The 17,629-nt window shown below is 42.7% G+C and overlaps 1 protein-coding gene across 1 annotated transcript; it reads right to left on the bottom strand.

Moving 5' to 3' along the window:
• Window positions 1-8,307: 8,307 nt before the first annotated feature.
• valopb (vertebrate ancient long opsin b) lies at window positions 8,308-15,745 on the bottom strand. The gene is made up of 5 exons (XM_062525735.1): window positions 15,382-15,745; window positions 14,593-14,803; window positions 13,768-13,885; window positions 13,072-13,311; window positions 8,308-8,622 (listed from the first exon to the last, which is right to left on the bottom strand). Exons 1-5 carry the CDS (start codon window positions 15,743-15,745, stop codon window positions 8,308-8,310), a joined length of 1,248 nt encoding a protein of 415 aa, XP_062381719.1.
• Between the last annotated feature and the right edge of the window lie 1,884 nt (window positions 15,746-17,629).

Here is a 17,629-nt window from a genome sequence, read left to right as displayed (position 1 = left end):
GGCAATATGAGTGTGTGCGTGTGTTTGTGTGTGTTTGTGTGTGTGTGTGTGTGTGTGTGTGTGTGTGTGTGTGTGTGTGTGTGTGTGTGTGTGTGTGTGTGTGTGTCTGTGTGTGTCTGTGTCTGTGTGTCTGTGTCTGTGTCTGTGTGTCTGTTTGTCTGTGTATGTCTCTGTATATGTAACCATTCTATAATTATTTCATAATTGCTATACAGGACACAATTAGATCAACGTTTTGTAATTCTGGAAATCGATGTGGCCTTTCGCCCCCATAATGACGAAGTGGCATGAGCGAAGTAATGACATGGGGGTTTGAATCTTGAGTATAATCACCAATTTCATGTCTCATCATATCTTTGGCTGCAGAATGTTTGAGACATACAGACTGTACATTGATACTATCTGTGTGTGTGTGTGCGTGCGTGTGTCTGTGTGTGTGTGTGTGTGGGGGGGGGGGGGGGGGGGTGTATCATTGCAATGTCGCACAGACTAAGAATTAAAACACATGGTCAAGAAGACACATGGTCAGAACGACATCCAAACTTTGATTTCAGCATATCCAATTGCTGCATTGATTGCTACCAGTGAAATTACAGCCAGTTTTCTCAAGGGAAATGTATCTGTCCAAATACATCATATTACCTTTACATTTCTCACAGAACATTTTCTATTATATTGATTCAAAAGAAGCCTTTCATCATTTTCTTTTATTAGATTGGTGGAAGGACTCCAGCATCTTGTAGCTTATTGACCAGATTTATTTAATCAACAAGAATATTTTTTTCAACAAAAGCAGAAATCTTGCTGTGCTTATTGACCAACTCGGTGTGCTGCACAGAATCTCCTGGGTAAAGCTTTTAATATAGCTGTACACTTGAAAAAAAACATAAATCGGTATGAGAGATAACTCGCTGTCTTAGACGAATGATCACTGATTAAAGTGCTTGTAGACCACTATTATCATTGAGATGCATTGGGGTCATGCTTCCAGAGGGAGTACGCGAGGTTAAATCCTCTCGTGACAGATACACCGTCTACATCACCTCGAGCGTGTTCATCATCAACGTCGGTTAAAAATGAGAAACTATCACGTGATAATCCATCATAGGAAGGAGGAGAACATCTACAGAGAAGCACTGACTCATAATGAAAAACCCCTGTGTCATAATACTGACAAAACAATGCCACAAAAAAGTCAGGCCAGTTTATGTTCAATTATGCAACACCGTACCACGCACACGCTACCACATGGTAACTTTTACTATTATCGATAATTTGTCATGAAAATTCTCAGTTTTTTTAACATGCAACTATACAGTAACATGAAATTGCCATGGCATAAATGATAATATGACAGACTGACTATATATAACTACAGGATATGACATCTGATATGTTTATGACATGGTAATAATGTTATGGAACAAGATTAGAGAAATTAGAAGATTAGATTAGAAGAAATTCTGTTCTCCGCGGAGAGCACAGGTTTCTCTACTGTATTTTTTCAGAGCAGCTGAGCGGTGGCCAGGGAATTACATCCATGACCTATGAGAAACGCCGTGGGCCAGAGTGACCTTTGACCTTCTTCTCCTTCTGTTCCTCTTCCCAAAAAGAAGAAGAGAAAGAGGCTAAATGGTAAAGAGAGAGGGAGACAGGGAGAGAAAGAGAGAGGGAGAGAGAGAGAGAGAGAGAGAGGGAAGGACAGCAGGAGAGAAAGAAAGAATAGAAAAAGAGAAAAGACGGAGGGGGAGAGGGAGAGAGAGACGAGAGAGAGGGAGAGAAAGAGAAATGAGAGAGATGGAGAGCGGGAGAGAGAAGGGAGAGAGAAGAGAGAGAGGGACCTGAGGCAGCAAAGCATGCTGGGGAAGGATTTCCTGTTTGCGAATGCAGACTAATGCGAGGCCGGCTGTGGCAGTGGAAGACACAGACCCGCGAAGCAGAGCAAGAAATTAGCATGAACGTGAGACAGGCAGAAAGTTGGCGAGGAGGAGGAAGAGGAGGAGGAGGAGGAGGAAGAGGAGGAGGAAGGGGAAAGGGCAAACCATGTGGAGCAGCAGAGAAAATTTCAGAGAAATTCTTTTTAAAATCCCATCACATTTTTGTGCATGGTACATCTATCTTTAAAAGGATCATTTCCTCATTTTGCATAACACGGGGAATGTTCATACTCTTTATAAGATGCATCCAAAAGCCTATGATGTCAAAGGTTACCCAAGCTGCACAATACAATAAAAACTACTTTCACGTCTTAAGACTGTGAAATGTGTGTGGATTTAGGAGAGGTTGTTTTTTTCATCGGTCGGCAATATGACTGAAGTCATGGGGAGAAGCACACCTTATCTTTTCCTGATTCTCCTCAAATCCAGGATCAAACCATGGCAGTATCATAATCATTGAGGTTCTGTGTCATATTAAAGGCTGTGCTTCAGCAAATCTGGCCATGATACAATCTGGGCCTGTGTTGTAATTGGAACAGAGCCATCAACAGGGGTCTTTTACCTGAGGTGAACCGGCAGGAAACCCAATATCCATTCCTTAGCTCACGGAGGCTGAAGTAAAATCAATAGCCAATGGATCCCAATCAGAATGCAATAGGTGACACTGCGCTGATGTGCGACACCTGTTATAGCATGCCAACCCCGGGCTGGTTCGTGTCATAAATCCAGATGTTTACCTGAGAGGCTCAAACACTTAGCGGGTAAGAACCCGTAAAGCTCAGTCATATCAAAATGGCTCTGGGAGTTACAGCACAAATGCTGAGTTAATGTTCCCAAGACAGAGTCTTTTTTTAGAGGGGACATGCTTGCTAAAAAGAGTAAAAACCCAGATAGGGTGGAGAGAATTTCTTCATGAACACAAAAGTAATTTAGATTACGGTTGATTATTTTAGGTGCCATTCACCCAACGCCCTCTTACCTTGCTATAGACATCTAAATGTCTGAAACAAAATAGCTCTGATGGTTTGGAATGTGTTAAACGTTTGAAAATAAGGGAGCAGTGAGAACGATCTTATATATTGCTTACTAATGACCAGGTGCAGCAGATCTAAAAGGATGTTAATCCTACATGACTGGCATCATGATTGCTTCAAACTGAAGTAGCCTAATATTTCTAAGAGGCCAGACAAGTGTCTCAAGTATTTTAATCGCATTACCTTAAGCAGTTTTTGGAATATCAAACAAGTAGGTCACACTGTCTGTCTATTAGTCCCTCACCCAACTGCATTTAAATGTTTGCCTTTGCTGTAATCTGACTGGATATGCAATCAAAAGGAAACGTTCCCTTAGTTTGTGTTGTTTTGTTAAAAAATAGGGTAAAATTGATGTTGTTTGATGGGTGCCCCCCACTGTGGAGATGATAGACTTCTGCTGACAAAGAGTGAAAAGAAAAAAAGAAAAAGAAAGACAGACTTTGCCCCCCATGATTATACCGCCTTTTCCATGACACTCGATTTGCCCTCCTTCCCGCGGCGCTAGGAGCTCAACGGAAATGAAATTCAGATGTTTACCACGATGTTGGAGAACGTCGAGGGTGAGAGCGAGTGAGTGTCTCCGAGATTATGAAAACAGATGCTGAACTTTGACTTGGTCACGGACAAATCTCATCATCTCGGGTTATTATCTGTTATTTCACCACAACCCCCCCACCCCCCACCTCAATGTTACTTCAGACCGATTTCCAGGAATAGTACCTCTTGTGACGTGTGAAGCATTTGTCTCCTTTTGGACAGAGCCAGTGAAAACCTCTGCAAAGTGGGTGCAGATGGGCATAAAACCGATTCCCATAATGAACACCATTAATCACATCAATCCCCCATTTAATCCCTCAATGGTTGTTATCTTCCTTTAACTTGGTATTAACTTGGTATTGACGTCACTCACCTCAGGTGACTGTATCCCTAACCTTAATGTGACACAGTAATAATTGCTTGCCTGTCATCCAGAGGTGACATACAAAAGCTACGAGCCAAGGAGACCTATCCGTGAACTTTCAGACATGTTCCTAATATTACCTTTGCATTGTGTTTTAATTAAGACCTAAATAAAAATAGCTCATATTTGAAAGGATGCCATGTTTCAAATTAACCGCCAGTGAAAGAGTTATTGTGCGAGCACCACCAGCCCAATCAATGTCATTAATCAGGTTAAGTGCAGGATTGCTATAAAAGCCCACACACAATGTAGCCTAAAGAAAAGCAGTTTCCCCACTGGGACTTTGCAAGAACTTGATTCTATTTATAGCCTTTAACTAATCTAATAAATGCCTGCAACTAATAGGTACCCTGTTTTCACTTTGTGAAGATGGTCTGGCTATTTTCTCCATTGGGAAACACATTAATTTAGACATTCTTCCAACGAAACCAACGTAGTATCAACGTTTTCAGACGTTGGTACTACCGTCTACCACTACCACTGCCACTTTCGATTTCTAAACCAACATCACCCCATCTTGTAGCTGATTAGTCCACCGTTATTGGAAATGTTAGTGCTTTGAGAGCGGCGGCCAGACAAGCGTCTCAGTGAGATGAAAAGGAGTAGAGAGAATACATGGGCAAGGCCAGGTGCCTTTTCAAATACGTTCCCATTCCATCCTCTTAGTTCATGTGCTCTGCTTAGTTAACTACTAAAGGCAATTAGCCTGGGTGTTCCCATACTGCCTTGCGCGGTGCTTTCTTTCACGCTGCTAAGGCAGTCTGGAAACCAACGCTCCCATTTTCGCCTGATGTTGGTGGCCAATCACAGAACAGGGGAGAAAGCAAGACCATGATGAGCTATGCAGAGAAGCATTTGATAGACATCCGTGGCGCCCAATGAACGGATCTGGGCATTTTTTCAAATCGAGAAAATGAACGTCTGGTTGCCAGACCACGTCTCATTTGAGAAGTGGTAGGCGCTAGCCAGGCTAAAAGGCAATAGTGTGAGATGCACAAAAACAAGTAGTTTTGTTTATGTTAAAAGAGGCAACATTCATTGCTTTGAAAAGTTAAACTCCAGACTTGTTCTCTGAAAATAAATTTTATTCCCCAAGAAAATACCACTTTTATTACATACTGAATTGTGCTTCTGCTGCACACCAACTAGACACTAATCACAATAAGGACGTTGCTTTGTCAGGCAATAGAAATAAGGGACTACAGAGAAGACTATCCATAGCATGACAATGATCAAGGCTCCCACGATGTACACACACACACACACACACACACACACACACACACAACACACACACACACACACACACACACACACACACACACACACACACACACACACACACACACACACACACACACACACACACACACACACACACACACACACACACTGTTTTAACAAATTAACAAATAAATAAATACAGTGAATTTAAATAACAACAATATACAATCCGGATCATGATAACAGTGACTTATCAGCTATACACACTATTTAACCAAAATAATGAAGGCCCCTCGCTTCATTCTCTTTCCCTGTAGATTGATTTGAGTTAGCTTGTAAGCCTTCCCTCCTACACTCTTAAAACAAATGTTGTAAACAACACAAAAGTGTCCCTATCTGGACATTCAAAATGGATGTGATGAAAACACATTGTGTCCAGATAGAGACAACACAGTTTTTGTTGTTTCAACACATTGCTTTTGCTATTTGTTACACAATAAGTGTTGAAACTAACACAACGTGTTGCTTTTAACACATCTCTGTGTCCAGATAGGGACAACATAGTTTGTGTTGTTTCAACACATTTGTTTTTGAGTTACGGTGACTGGCGAAATAGTCAACACACAGTTTACAACATACTGAAACATTAACCCACACAATTCATACCAGTCTGGAAACACCCAAAGTAGTAATAGACATTTAAAGATCTTATACATGATAGTAGATTTCTAGGTAAAGATGAATCCAGATTTAGTTTTCCAACTCCATGGAGCAGAAACTAAAGCTAACCAATATTGAAGTAAATATAAATGTGTGGCTTATCTAAAATGGATTAAGACACAGGTCTACCCTGCATTAATGCAGCTTGACCTGTTGCACACCTAAAGTGAGCTAAACTGAACGCAGCTCCATGCAGTTCCTTTAATAGACATTCTTACAATCAGTCCTCTCATTTATCATTTTGGCAAAAAGGTACAAATATGAGAACGAAGTCTAAACTAAATCTTAAAGTGACAATACATATTTAATCAACACATCATAGACCATCAAGTTGGCAACGTTTCTTTTTAACTATTTTAAAACAGAGAACAAGGATACCATTTCAATTAAATAAAAAAGCATGTCTGTATTGCCCACGTATGCACATAAACATATATCTACAGGCCTCATATTCATTTGCTTTATAGTTGATTGTGCTTTAATGTGTGTCTTGGTTTTGAATTATTGGTTGATAATCATTATGCTATAATAATGTTTTGTTATTTTTTTATTTCTTTTATTTTCACAAAGCCATTTCACTATTCCACTTAGGGCACTCAAATGGCCAGCAGTAGTCATGTGATACTGATGAGGCTATGGAACAAAAGAGTTTTCAAAGGGAAGTTTGGAGCAATGGGCTTCTTTCAAATGGAAGATTGGTCTCATCACTAAACGTCAAGCGAGCCATTCCATTTTCACTCATCATTCAGATAATGAACTGACATCTCACAGCTCACTGCTCTCTGAACAGGTAAAAATGCTCTTTCATCTGCAATTCCAGCACAAATATATACTGTAGACATTTTAAAAGAAAAAAAAATAGGCTCAGCACAAAAATCCCCCAAAGAAAAGCTTTCTTAATAAAAAATGTCCCTCTGAACAAAATAATGTGCCACCAAATGATCCTATTCCCATTCAAAGCAGAAGCTTTTCAGCTGGGGCTGATCATTGGAACACAACCACATTATTATGGGAAGAATTGCAGTTAAGTGGAATATTCTACCAAGCTCACAAAGAAGTAATTGGCAGAAAATTAAACATGCCAAATGCCTCAATTCTTTTTCGATTAGCCATTATTGCTGCATTACTTCGGCAAATTTTCATGGAACTATCTCTGCGGCGCCACCAGATGAAAGGCTTGATAGTGTCTCTGTGATGACAGCTGTGGCAGAGCTTCCAAGTAACTACTTCTTCTTTTTTTTCCTTTTCATTTTAAATTAAGACAACCAGGAACATCAGGGGCTTTTCTCAGAAAACACTGTAGCAGGCAGTAGGAACCCGTAGCATACATTCCATGTGAATCTGTGTGATGACCTTTTCCTTTTCATGGAATTGCACCTATAAATCGAGGAATATTTAATTTCACTGACATTCTACAAGTGCAAATATGGACACACAAAATTGGAGTGAGGTCATGCTTTGTTCTAATTGGTGATGGAGATCCTTTGCCTTCCCCCCAACCCCAACCCCACACCACCCCCTCCCCCCACCCCACAGTGTTATCTGCAGAACACAAAAAGCGTTGCACTGACTTTCTGACATCCCTAGTAATGGCATATTGTCACTGACATTTAAACTGAAATGTTCAACGTGAAAGTCAAACAGCGAATGGAAAGTAATACATGCTATACTCTGTATTGCACTGTGAAGGGGTTACACAAAAGGGGCTTCCAGAGAGATATACCCACAACAGAGACGTCACACAGTAATACGCACCAGATAGAGACACCACTGAAACACTAACGTCACAGAAGAGCAAGACAAGCAACAGACACTGTTCCGGATAACATGTTCACACACCTTCCAATAGAAAACTACGACTTATCCATAAGGTGTATTTGGGGTGGACTGACATTAGCAATAAATTCGGCATTTAACACTCACACATGTGTATACACACACACGCACACACACACATATGCGCGCGCAAAAGCTTCTCTACCACAGATCCCACTGACATAGAGACAGACATTCGCATAGGACATTCACACATATGCTCTCATGCACACATGCTATACAGTATATGAGGCAACATTGTAGCAAGAGACATTGCTGAGGGGTAAGGAGGGTTCTGTTCAGTTCCACCTTTTGACACATCACATCCTGAGGGGGGTATTTGTTCCCACAAAGCAATGCACCAACTGACCCCTGACCCCCCCCCCCCAAAAAAAAAAACACTTTTGTCCTATGTGTGAGCTAAAGCTAATTAGCAAGCCACTAGCAAAACTGTGAAAAGCTTCTGAAGGAACAAATACCTGTGCGGGGAGAGCCCTTGAAGTTCTACTCATGAGACAGGGTTCTTAGTCAGGTTGCAGGAGGCTACAAAGTTACATGAAAGCAGCGTTCATTAATCTATCGTCTCCCCCCACCCTGCCCCGCCCCGGGCCTCAGTTCAGAGAGGGCACACTTTGTTCTCGTTGACGCTGACGGGGAGCGTGTTGTTGGTTCCGCCGTTGTTCTCGCCGTGCTTCTCCTCCTCGCCCCCCCGGCACGCCACGGCCTCCTCGTCGTCGTCGTCGACCTCCTCGTCCTCCTCCTGCGTGCGCTCCATGTTGCAGACGGACGAGAGCGGGACGCGGGCGGCGATGGTGGACATCTCGCCCATGTGGCTCTCGGCCGTGGTGCCGCGGTCCGACGTCTGGTTGATGTGGGTGGAGTCCAGGCTGGCCGTGCCACCCTTGAACATGTGAATGAGGCACTTCCTAAACTGCAAGACAATGGGATAGAATTGATATAAGCGTGGCAAAGAAAGACTAAAAAAAGCACAGGTCATATGGTATGATATGGGGGGGGGGGTAGCTAGATGCATAGCACAAGGGCGAAAAAAAAACATGAAAACATCCACAGCATGCCAACTCTTCTTGCCCTTGGAAGCTCTCCAGGCAAACCGATAACTCTCCTATTCTCTTTACAACCCCACATTCCTCTTTGCATCTTCTATGCAAACACACACCCTCTTTAGTCCAGAGGCCCTGCCAATGAATATTGCTCCAATGTGTCATCCAAGTAAAGGAGGGGGGAGGGTATATGTGATACTCAGATCAATAATTCCCTTGTTCAAAACACAAAGGTGAATTCATGATCTTCAACTATACTGAATTCAGGTGCCGGGCAGAATACGCAAACGCACTGCATTACAAATCAGGAAGGAAAGGTCAGTGCACCATATGTATTTTTGCACAGAGCAAAAAAAACAAGGGCAGTTCTGACCCTAATTAAAGAAGAAAAGGTCAGGCTGAGTTTTGCACAATTCGTGGCATTTGTATATTTATTTCCTCAAGGTCCGAGCCGAGCCTGGAACGGGAATGAGGCACCCTGGGTAATTACCGCGGAAGGTCTTCCACCGCTACATTCATGAGGCAAAAAAAAAAAAGCAAAGGTTGATGAATAATACCTCACAAGCCTGAATGGAAAAGGCTTTTCTTAAAGCACACACACATACACACACACACACGCACACACACACACACACACACACACAGACACACACACAGACACACACACACACACACAGCATAGCACAGCACAGCACAGCACAGAACAGAAGTTGTCACACAAGAGCTTCTTCTTTTACAGTTTTTTCCAATCGTTTACACACAATTTTGAAAACGGGGCTCTTTTTGTCTAAACACATCACACAATTAACCAAACACAACACCCAATCAGCAGAACATAACAGATTGCTAGCAAAATGAAATATTTCTGTCAAAACAATAAACACATTGATAAAACCTTATACCGTTCTCATATCACTAACACATTCTTCGAATGATTCCACACTGTCGCTATCTTATACACACCAACACAATAAATTCAAAACACATCTGTAAAAACCCTCCTCCAATATATGGATCTTATTCAGACATATTGTTTGAGAGCATTAGGATAATTTAGATGACAAAAATATTTTGATGAACCCTCATCAAGTAATGCACAAAACTGATGCTGCATATTATATATTATATAAATATATTAATATTTCTTTCTTTCACTGTACCATATGTTCAGTTACAGTGACAAGTCAATCAACAGAAAATGGCAGAATTATAGTTCTTACTACTGTAAAGTGTAGAAAAAAAAAATTGTACACAAATAAAAAGTACTGTACACTTACAGTCACTGAAGAAAAACTAAAGCAACAATACAAACAAGTAACAACAATACGTAATACTCTAATCATCTCTCCGTCTAGCTGGATCAAGCCATTAGAGTTCATCCACATCACAGGCTATGGGTGCCTCTCATTTGGGCTTTTATACATCCTCCCTCGCTCCTCGGGCCTTGATCCTCACTGATCGACATAAAGAATAATGGGGCGAAAACAATCGGATAGTCTATCCAGTGTTAGTTATAGATCAATGGGAACGCCCCTCGAGGATGGAGCATAACACACCTGAGTGCTGCGTTTTCAATTTTGCACATGCGTGCTTACACACCTGGTGGATGTGATTATTCAATGTGTTCATTAGTGTGGCCATTGGCAAGCCACGGCTTTGTAATGACAAGGAAGTACCTAACAATCTTTATCTGTGTCTAAGGTGTTAAAATGTGTTTTACGTTTTGACATTCACTGTGTGTAATGTTTTGCAAAAAGTGTGAAGCTGAATTTGTGCTTAATGTTGTACTGCTCTGCGCAGGTGTTTCGCTTTTTAAGTGTTAAGTATTGTTAACTGTTTGATAACCTTAATTTTAGTGTGTATACGATTGGAAAAAACTGTAAGTACAATCTATCCATATTGGCTGTTGGCACAGCTCTCAATATCGTTTTAAACAAACACTGGAAATTGAGTGCCTCTCCCATCATCACTTGTAAACACCACCATTTTTTTTCTGGAAGAAAGTACACTGTCTCTCATCTGGTCTGAGGACAGTGCCGTCTAAACATTACCCAACCCCAACTTAAGGCTATCCTCCTCTCAGCAACCATTCACCTTGCTATAATTACTTCCCTGCCCTCTCTCCGCAGTGGTCACCCCCCTATGTCCAGCCTTTCTCCGTGTTTTTTTTCTTCTTTTCTCCCCCTGGTGCCATCATTATAGTATCAACCTCCTGCCATTCGAGCCCCTCGGGCAGTGGTTCTGATCGGCGTGTTGTCACGCTGTCATCCCTCCCCTTCGATTATCTCGCCGCTCTAAGTTCTGAGAATCCGCTGACCCCCGTGACCCTGGTGGCGACGGCGGCTCTAGAGGAGAGGAGAGGAGGGGTGTGTGTGTGTGTTGGGGGGGGGGGGGTGAGGGGGGGTCGAACAGCTGGGCCAGAAATGGGTCAGTCTGGAGAGACGCGAGCAGCTCCAGGGGGCCGACAGCGAGGCACAATCCCACCTGAGACCACGGCCCTTCGGGTGCTCAGAAGCGCTAGCACCCCACACACACGCGCGCCCACACACACACACACACACACACACACACACACACACATCCATCCCTCCAACCCCACCCCCCCACCCTTTCCCTCTTCCTCCTCCAAGGAGCTAGCAAGCTCCTCGTGACGATTGAGGACTTCTAACATCTGTGGCAGTGGCTGGCAACGCAGTCAAGTTCAGTGACGTGAGAGTCTTCTGCATATGGCTACAGAAAAGTCTGGAAAACATTTTTTTCGTGTTATCATCCTTCAACTCAAAAATCCCTCAGGGCCAGAAAACGCATTCTTGTACATTAATGTAACAGAAATGGGAGTTTCTTGTATATATAAATTCTTGTCAATGAATATGGGTGTCTGATGTTATGTTATGTCCAGTATACTGTAGTGTTGATGAGGTTTGATTAGGATAGCTTATGACTTAATCACAGTGGAGGATTCCTTCCAGTCCACCAGAAGCTGGTTTGCCAGCCCTTTCTTTGCTATGCAGTGAACACAGCACAACATGACAAGGATCACGACCTCTGACCCCGCAGCAAGACTCCTCTCTTCCACTCCCTCCTGCACAATCACCTCTTCTCTCACCACACCGTACCACGTGCGTGTATGTGTGTGTGTATGTGTGTGTGTGTGTGTGTGTGAGAGAGAGAGAGCGAGCAACAGAGAGCTGAGATCCAGCGGGTCTCAGAGAGTGTGAGGTTGGAAGTTCAGCGATGGGGGCAGGGACAGTGCTGATGTATATTTTATCGGCGCCTGTTGGACCGCTCAAACTCTATGGACTTTATTTTCAATTATTAACCTGCAATCCATTATTGAGCTCGGCAAAAAAAAACAAAGCACATCAGTCTCATGGGCTGTCAACTGGAGACTTGTCAGATGCCTGTCATTTGGTCCTAACCTGTGGTAGGTAGGAGTGAAAGGCTCTGTATGAGTATAGGGTCGGAGTGGAAGTGTGTGAGTGGGGGGCCGGATCGGGATCAGGATCGGGATCGGGTGATGTGAGTTTGTTTGATCCATTGAAATCTAAGGAAAGTTTCATTAAAAGCAGCAGCACAGAGAATCTAATGGGATGAAATGGTATACAGAAAGAAAGAGTGAGTTAATGAAAGAGTTTATGATATAATAAAGAAATGAAACCAGGACACTATAAATCCATACGAAACTAACAAAACAAAAGTTACACTAAGTGAATTGAATGAATGAAGGTTACACTTAGTGAATCAAATAAATAGGTAGACCACAAGTACACCAATTATTTTCAACAAAAGAAATATGGAAAGAGCACTCAGTGAGAAAGCATGAAAGGCATTTTGAAAGCAAGATCATAGCATATAAAATCACAATGTGTGTGTGTCAACAAAAGCCTTTAGACTGGAGCATCACTTCCCACAGCTGGGCGAAGAATAGCTGTTGCATATTAACATTTATCAAATCCGTTGCGTTTCAGACACTCGTGTCATGTCTTGCATATAAATAAGCAGGCTTACGTAACAGACCTCAAATACAGGTTTATCAGAAATGTCAATATGCACCGTTCTCAATCATGAATCAGTGTCAGGGGACACTGAGACAAGAGATGTGCTCGTTTCAAAGCATCAAATACTGCCACAAATGTTACTCAGATTCAAATTGCTTTTTTAGTGATACTAACCCTACTATAAATCTGAAATATTAATTATGGAAAGAAAATGAGTGAAAGGCTTAAAGCTCTAATGTAAACAAAAGGATGAGCAAATGAAGGAAAGAGCTAATGAATGAATGAATGAATGAATGAAGGAAATCTCCAGCTGCCTCTCACCTGCTTGTTCATGAATACGTAGATGATGGGGTTGTAGACGGCGGCGGTCTTGGCGAAGAAAGCGGGCGCCGCGGCCAGCCTGGGGTCGATGTAGATGGTGGGGCAGGCCGTGACCGTGATGGAGAAGCAGGCGTAAGGTGCCCAGCCGATCATGAACGCCGCGATCATGACGATGACCATGCGTGCCACCTCCCGGTCAGGCTTCCTGGCGTGGCCCAGCCTCCCATGGGTGTTGGACACCTGTGGCACACAGACAGACGCGCCCGACCTACGTGACTCACAGTGAAACGCCACCACGATATTTGATTTTCTAAAAAATACACAGATATCTGGGGGGGGTGTTTCAGGTTTTTTTTTTTTTTTTCGTTTCGCGCTTGCTGATGAACGACTTTTGAACTATTTCCAGCTGAACAAATTTCATTTCGCGTTTCATAATTTATGTATGAAGAGCAGAAATGGTGCACATCACCCACAAGACACTGAAAAAAAAACGAGAAGAGGAGCTGCTCGATGTTCTGCCCATTTGAGCCTTTTCAAGAAAACCCTGCACTTAAGAAACACATAAAAACACACGGAACTGCAAAAAGCCCCATGAAATGGGACGTATAGTGTGCAAACGCCGAAGCCTTGATTTGAAGCATCCCCCCATCTGTCAGCACATTATCGGAACAGCAGCTCAATTTGAGCGGAGCGCACCTTGCGGAGCTTCTGCATGAGTTTGCCATAAGAGCCGATGATTACTCCCAGGGGCAGGATGAAGCAGGTGGTGAAGAAGGTGATGATGTACGTGTGGTCTGTGTAGTCCGTGGAGTACCTGCACAAGAACAGGGGAGACATACGGCTTACTGATTTTCTCTCTCTCTCTCCCTCTCTCTCTCTCTCTCTTTCTCTATCTCCCTCTCTTTTTCTTTGTCTTTGTCTTCCTCTCTGTTTGCTTCAATATCTTGCACCAGCATGCCATGAACACACTCTCCCACAAACACACACACACACGCAAACACACACACACACACACACACACACACACACACACACACACACACACACACACACACACACACACACACACCAAGTTGCTGAGATAATTCATTTCAATGCTTGGGGGAAATCAATGATGTTGAATGATGGTCCACTACCATCCACCAGTGTCAGAGGCTTTATACAAAAGATTCAAAGGCTGAAATTACCTCGAAAACTATTATGTGGGTTTTTCAGGAGTAGGGGGTGGGGGTCAAAGAGAAGAGAAAATCGACACATCTGCAGTTAAGACATCTGGCTGTGTCTTTTCTATATATCTGTCACTCACTGATTTATAATCATCCAGAATGAAAGCCATCACGCGTTGCAAGAAAGCTGCACAGAGTTTGATCAACTAAGAGAGAGCGAGGCAGGCAGCCCGATAAAACGGCATCAATAACTTTAGTGTTTACAGTTTCATATTATTCATTTTTGTATTATTATTATAAATTTGAATGGTAAGCTTTGTGTGAATATAAACCATCACAACATTATTCAGCTCACCAGTTGGGTTCACAGGTGGTCCCGATCTTGCTGACCGTGTAGCTGTTCCAGCCCAGCACCGGCGGGATGGTCCAGATGAACGAGAAGGTCCAGACGAAGAGGAGACCCAGACCGGCGTGCTTGACCCCGAGGCGCACGTTCTTTAGGGGTCGGCAGATGACAAAAAAGCGCTCAAAGGCCAGGATGGCCAAAGACCACAGAGCCACTATGCCTGCGTGAGGAGAAACCACATCCAGCAAGATCAATGAGGTGTGTGTGTGTGTGTGTGTGTGTGTGTGTGTGTGTGTGTGAGTGTGTGTGTGACTTTGTGTGTGTGTGTGTGTGTGTGTGTAATTACACCACATTGTCTGGACCATGTACTGTGGTGTATTCAGAGAAAATCTTTTCAAGTCTATGGGTTCACTATTGGCTAACTGCTGCAGTAAATCTTCATCACTCTTATTTGCACTTTGGCCTGTGGGTACATGAGGCGGATATGGGAAGTGTGTGATGAGATCGATCAGGAATGGACATTAGGTTCGATGTAATGACCAAAATTTGTTTAAGAAATGCCATGTAACGCTCCAGGGAGGAACGAGAGTGTTGATCGAGCCTGCCCCACAGGTCTGCTGAGGTTTTCTCTGCGCGAACTGTCACAACACCTGTCCCTCCAAAAGACTGACAAACTTTTCGCTTGCTGATTCTGCATATAGAATGCTATGAAGAAGGGGCAATTAGGCTCCTCCAGTAGCCTACACCGCTTTATCAAGTTGTAATCACAAGGAAATAAACGGAAGGAAATTCACTTACCCAGGTATGTGACGGCGAATCCTTCTGTGACACAAGCCCAGTTGCCCAGAATGAAGTAGCCATATGCGTTGTTAAGAAAACTTATGCTCCCTCCGATGAGTGACACAAAGAAATCCGCTACTGATAAGTTTACGATGATATAATTTAAGGGTTTCCTAAGCTGTTTGTATTTAAAAGTAACAAGCATAACGGTGAAGTTCTCAGAGAGAGACAGCGAGGTCACAACGAACATTAAACACGCCAAAAAAGTATAGTTCCATGGCGAAATGTATGAGAGGGGTCCTTGGTATGGGTTCTCGGGTTCGAGTTTCTCCGTTGCTTCAGTGAATGAAACCCCGTTCACTGACAAGACGAAAGACGCCATGCTTCAAGGCGAGGTCAGGCTCTGCCAAAGGTAGAGTCTATAAAATCTCTACTGACAGTAAACGGAGATCACTGAATTAACCACATATTTCTGTTGAAACCTCCCCTTGCTCTAAGTAAAAAAGGCATTTGCGTGTAATGCTATGAGAATAGATGAATAAGCTATCATACCATGTTCTAAGAATTCTTTGCAAAAGTAACAATGTCTACATTCTGGTGAACACAAATGTGTCTAACAGCATCACCAATTGTCTATGCAGACCAAACAGGTATCCAAAGGTGCTTCTGAAAAAGTCGCTCGGTCAATCAAAAAATATTTACACATATGAATATAGAAGTAATCATCCATGGATATGGACAGTGGTCCAAGGGACGTTTCATAGATGTCGTTACGGTGCCATGCAGTTAAAGCACCGATTGTCTCGCGCCCATCTCTTTGCGCATCGTCCAGCGTTCATGTTGCTCGTGCGCTCCTTTTTATACCGAACATAATGCGCCCGGAGATGTGTGGCAGACTCGTCTTTCTGTAAGTTTGCTAAGCACGCGCGTTCAAGCATCATGATGCTGTCCAATGGTGCCGCAGGTTGCACTCACGGTCACAGCGGAAGTTGGATAGCATCTCTCTGACTGGTCTGTTAGATGGAAATTAACCATTGAAATGGAAAGTTATTGCTAAAGATTTGTTTTTTTAAGTCTTTGATATTGTTCTCATTAGAAAGTCAGATGTGATTCAGTCGGCAAATGTCAAATATTTTGCTTATCCACTGTGCGTATTTCGCTGAAGCTGACAACAACGAAAATATCATCAGAGATTCATCAAACAGGTTTACAGAAGCAGAAGTTTCTCAGATGACTGAATTGTTAAAAAGAGACGAAAGGCAAGAGAAGAGATATTCAACAATAAGTAAGAAGAAGACAGGAAGGAATTATCAGAGATAATTATTAACAGTGTTTTTTATTACCCATGTTACCTAAGGGTATAACTGCACACATTCTAATAGGGTTAGAGTAAGCAGGTATTTGTTTTCAAATGTTGTTTGTACTAAGCATTTGGAATTTGTACTCCCAAACTGAGAGCTTTTACACAGTAGAAAAAAGCACACAGACACAGTCCTTTCGTGCTGGACTTTTATTTTAGGATTGCGTGCGTGTGTGTGTGTGTGTGTGTGTGTGTGTGTGTGTGTGTGTGTGTGTGTGTGTGTGTGTGTGTGTGTCTGTGGAACAATCAATTAACTAATCGATGTCAACTTCATTACAGCTATCTGTAAAAGACATTTACGGAAAAACAAATTAAGAGAATTGTTGTGTAGTTGTCTAGGCAAAACATTTAACTCACAAAAGTCCTGTATAAACATGAAATGAATTGGAAAAAACATCAAGGCAGACAGCTCATGTATAATTGGTAAGTTATTTTGAAATCCTATATACAGTATATTAATAATTTGTATCCTACTTAATAAGCTGTAGCAATTTAATCTACTTGTGTGCGTGTGTGTGTGTGTGTGTGTGTGTGTGTGTGCGCGCGCGTGCGTGTATGCGTGTCTGTGTGTGTCCGAATATATTAATGGTGCATCAATGATGAGGTAAAATGATGTGGAAATGCCACCCATTTCAATCCATTGGTCTCAGGGGTGCATTCCAGTAGGAGAAGGTCAATTGATCTGGGTGAATTTAATTAACCTGAGAATCCATCTAAGCTGCATTGCTTTGAGGATAGGAACCAAGTCTTTGAGGACAGATTGAGTTTGTGTGTGTGTGTGTGTGTGTGTCTGTTTGCGTGAACAGTCTTTGAGCTCCTAGATCAAGTTTGTGGAATCTGTAAACACCAGTTGATGTCCAGCAAGTCCAATTTTATTTCGTTCACACAAGGAAGGGGGGTAGCACC

Source organism: Sardina pilchardus, chromosome 22 (assembly GCF_963854185.1).
Source record: "Sardina pilchardus chromosome 22, fSarPil1.1, whole genome shotgun sequence".
NCBI classification, from domain to species: Eukaryota; Metazoa; Chordata; class Actinopteri; order Clupeiformes; family Clupeidae; genus Sardina; species Sardina pilchardus.
This window is presented reverse-complemented; position numbering and strand designations above follow the sequence as displayed.